Below are 3,454 nucleotides of genomic sequence, written 5' to 3'. Positions count from 1 at the left end.
GTTAGTAGATTAATTCACACACACACAAAAAAAAAAAAAGACATCTCAGATTTATTCCGACTACTCTGGTTGCAATGTATATGTTTAATTCATTAAAAATACATTTATGTTGTCTTATTTGGATCTTAATTTTATGTTGTAAAGATCTGCCAATTTTTTTTATAAATACATTTAATTATAGAAGAAGAAAAAAACAACAACAACAGCATAAGGGTTTGGAACAAGCAGAGGGTGAATTAATTTTTTAGATGAATTAAAAGGATGATAAAGGTATGGAGGCACTAAGACCCAGAGGACAGCATTCTCGCTCAAACTAAGATCATGATTATCAAAGCTCCAACTTTTGCATCAGAGCCCTATAAAAAGCAAGAACCCTGCGACCGCCTATCAGTGAAACCTAAGAAAAACTGCGCTGCTTGCAGGCAAACTATCAGCCTTGTGAAGATGACTCGAGTGTGGACGTGAAGAAAGAGCAGCACTGAAGACTGATGCAGGGATGTTCTCACACAACTTCTGGGATGCTTTATATTGGGCAACTGTTGTGTTCGAAGCTGATTTTTATTTTTCTTATAGACCGAAGTTTGAGAATTAAAGAAGCAGAAAGATATCTTTGATATTGTCAGAACAAAAACACCAACGAGCGTTTGACTGCACCTGACAGAAATCATGAAGCGAAGAAAATATTGCTTTATTTTCAAAATATGAAAACATATGTCTTCAGGGATGGAGCGCAGCGGTCAATTCAAGCCAACACCTGCCCAATTCGAGGTTTTAAACAGCTCGACCGGCACAAATGAGACTTTAACACCTAAAACGGACGAAAAACAAGAAAGTTTCGCTTTCCAAGTCACCTTGGCATCAGTTCTCGGTCTCATCACTATTGCAACGATATTAAGCAATGCATTTGTCATCGCCACCATTTCCCAGTCCAGAAAGCTCCAGACCCCGGCGAACTTCTTGATCGCGTCCCTGGCCGTCACGGATCTTCTGGTGTCGGTGCTCGTGATGCCCATTTGCGTGCTGTACACGGTCACTCGCGAGTGGACGCTCGGACAGGTTATCTGTGACATCTGGCTGTCCTCAGATATAACCTGTTGCACCGCGTCCATACTTCACCTCTGCGTAATCGCCTTGGATCGATACTGGGCAATAACGGACGCGGTCGAGTACGCCAAGAAACGCACCCAAGCGCGCGCCGCGGGGATGGTGGCGACCGCCTGGGTCATCGCCATCTCCATCTCCCTGCCGCCTTTCTTCTGGAGACAGGTGAAGGCAGGGGAGCTGACCACCTGCTCGGTCAACACGGACCACATCTTCTACACTATCTACTCAACTTTCGGAGCTTTCTACATCCCTACGCTGTTGCTCATCGCCCTGTACGGGCGGATTTACGTGGAGGCGAGGAAGCGCATTTTGAAGCAGTCTCCGAAAAAAGCGGGGAAAAGACTCACTTCGGCACATCTCAGCACTAATTCACCCGCTTCGGTGGCTTCGACCTCTCCTTTGCATTGTGGAAGGCATGACCTCTGCTCGGACACTGGGTCTCTAGGCAGTGACAATCAAATTAGAGTAACTGTGTCCGATTCACTGTTGGAGAAAAAGAGAATATCGGCTGCGCGCGAGAGGAAAGCCACCAAAACCCTGGGCGTTATTTTAGGAGCTTATATTGTGTGCTGGTTGCCGTTTTTCATTTACACATTGCTGGTTCCCCTCTGTCCATCCTGCTATTCCCCAGAACTCTTTGACTTTTTCACATGGCTTGGCTACGTCAATTCACTGATCAATCCAATAATATACACCATGTCGAATGATGATTTTAAAAAAGCTTTTCACAAACTCATAAGATTTAGATGTTGCAGACGATAGTAAAATAAGTATAAGGGATCATGGTTAGTCAGTCGGTCATTAACGCAAGTGTTATCACGGAATGCTTGATTCTGATGCTGCTATACGTTTTAAAGGGATGGTTCACCCAAAAATGAAAATTCTGTCATCATCCAACTCACCCTTATGTTGTTCCAAACCTCTATAGTTTCTTTCTTATGTTGAACACACAATAAGATATTTTGAAGAATGTTGGTAACCAAACAGTTGACGGTAGGCATGAGGAAGTCAATGGTAGTGTCAATTGTTTGATTACCAACATTCTTTAAAATATATTCTTTTGTTTTCAACAGAAGAAAGACAATTTCATATTTGGGTAAACTATGCCTTTAAGGTGTTGATTGATGCTCTTTTCCTGCAGGGCTATGAAGCAGAGCAGTTCCATGTCACTAGTCCCACATCACTTTGCCACATTAGTATTTTTTTTTCAAAGAGCCATACAGCATAGAATATTAAAAGAAGCTGACAACAAATACCCGACCAAGCATATAAATGACGGACAACAGGATAAAAATAACAAATTATTTCCATGTTTGTAATTATGCTGTTGCCTATTAACACGACCGAGAGCCACAGCAGAAGCGAGTAATCACATTCACACTCCCTCCCTCTCGCTGCTTAGAATCAGTTCTAGTTCTACTACTTCAAATAGTGATCCTATTTTAATTAATAACAATGGCATGGGTTGTTTCTAAACAAGATAAATGGAAACAAAGAATAATAATAATGTGTTTTAAGGATGAAAACTTGAAAAAAATGGAGAGGTAAAAATCTTCAAAAATTGCAACTTGGTATGGTATAAGCGAAACAATTGACTCCGGATCTTTGAATTATTGGAAATTCACGTCATGCCATATTATAATCCTAATAATGACCGCCTGACTGCACATTATCACTTGTTACACGACTACTTAAATTCATAAATAAATGGATATTAAATAATTACTGAGTTGATATTTTATTCGTTTACTTGTAAAGACAAAACAGTCAATCAGACTGAAATCAGAATCAAGAATCTCAGAGAGCCATGTAATAATCTGTTAAATGGGCCTCGTTTAACATAGTAGACGTAGGCTATATTCCTTCAAACAGAATGTACAATGACTTTGGATTTCTGAACAATGCTTTGACAGCTTGTGGTCAACCAGTCGCTAATTAATAATGCAAAAATTGTGTAAAAAAAAAAAGCTTCATTGTCTTTATTCTTTATTAAATGTGCAATTAAATTGCTCTTATGTGGTCACCTGCCTATTGCTGCTGACTGGTCTTAAGCGTAATAAATAAGATGGGTAATCCATTTTCTTGTGCTCACATCCAGTACCTCTTTCTTCCTGTCTTGGTTGATTAAACTGTACGAATATGTGTTGCTTGACTAATGAAAACAGGCCTATTAATGATTCATTTTTACACCTGTTCTTGCTATTTCTTCCCTTGTCCAAGCTCCCAAAAATGTGGGTGTTTTGGTCCTTCATTTCCACTCAATGAGCATTCTGAGATCAAACCAAGTAAGCAGTGGGAATTTATACTACGGTCAAGTCTTCACTGTACAAACAGAAGCAGTACAAAAAGA

At 40.2% G+C, this 3,454-nt stretch overlaps 1 protein-coding gene across 1 annotated transcript; it reads left to right on the top strand.

Annotated features, from left to right (window-relative positions):
- The first annotated feature begins 416 nt into the window (after positions 1-416).
- On the top strand, positions 417-3,181 carry htr1b (5-hydroxytryptamine (serotonin) receptor 1B). The gene has a single exon (XM_082142243.1). It carries the CDS (start codon positions 712-714, stop codon positions 1,864-1,866), a length of 1,155 nt encoding a protein of 384 aa, XP_081998369.1. The 5' UTR covers positions 417-711; the 3' UTR covers positions 1,867-3,181.
- Positions 3,182-3,454: the final 273 nt, after the last annotated feature.

Source organism: Leuciscus leuciscus (genome assembly GCF_965113295.1).
Source record: "Leuciscus leuciscus genome assembly, chromosome: 17".
In the NCBI taxonomy this organism is placed as follows: domain Eukaryota; kingdom Metazoa; phylum Chordata; class Actinopteri; order Cypriniformes; family Leuciscidae; genus Leuciscus; species Leuciscus leuciscus.
The sequence above is the reverse complement of the archived record's forward strand: the minus strand, read 5'-3'. Positions and strand labels throughout refer to the sequence as shown.

What these genes read in the sequence shown, in the direction of transcription:
- htr1b (XM_082142243.1), top strand. Translation starts at nt 712, where the DNA reads ATGTCTTCAGGGATGGAGCGCAGCGGTCAATTCAAGCCAACACCTGCC.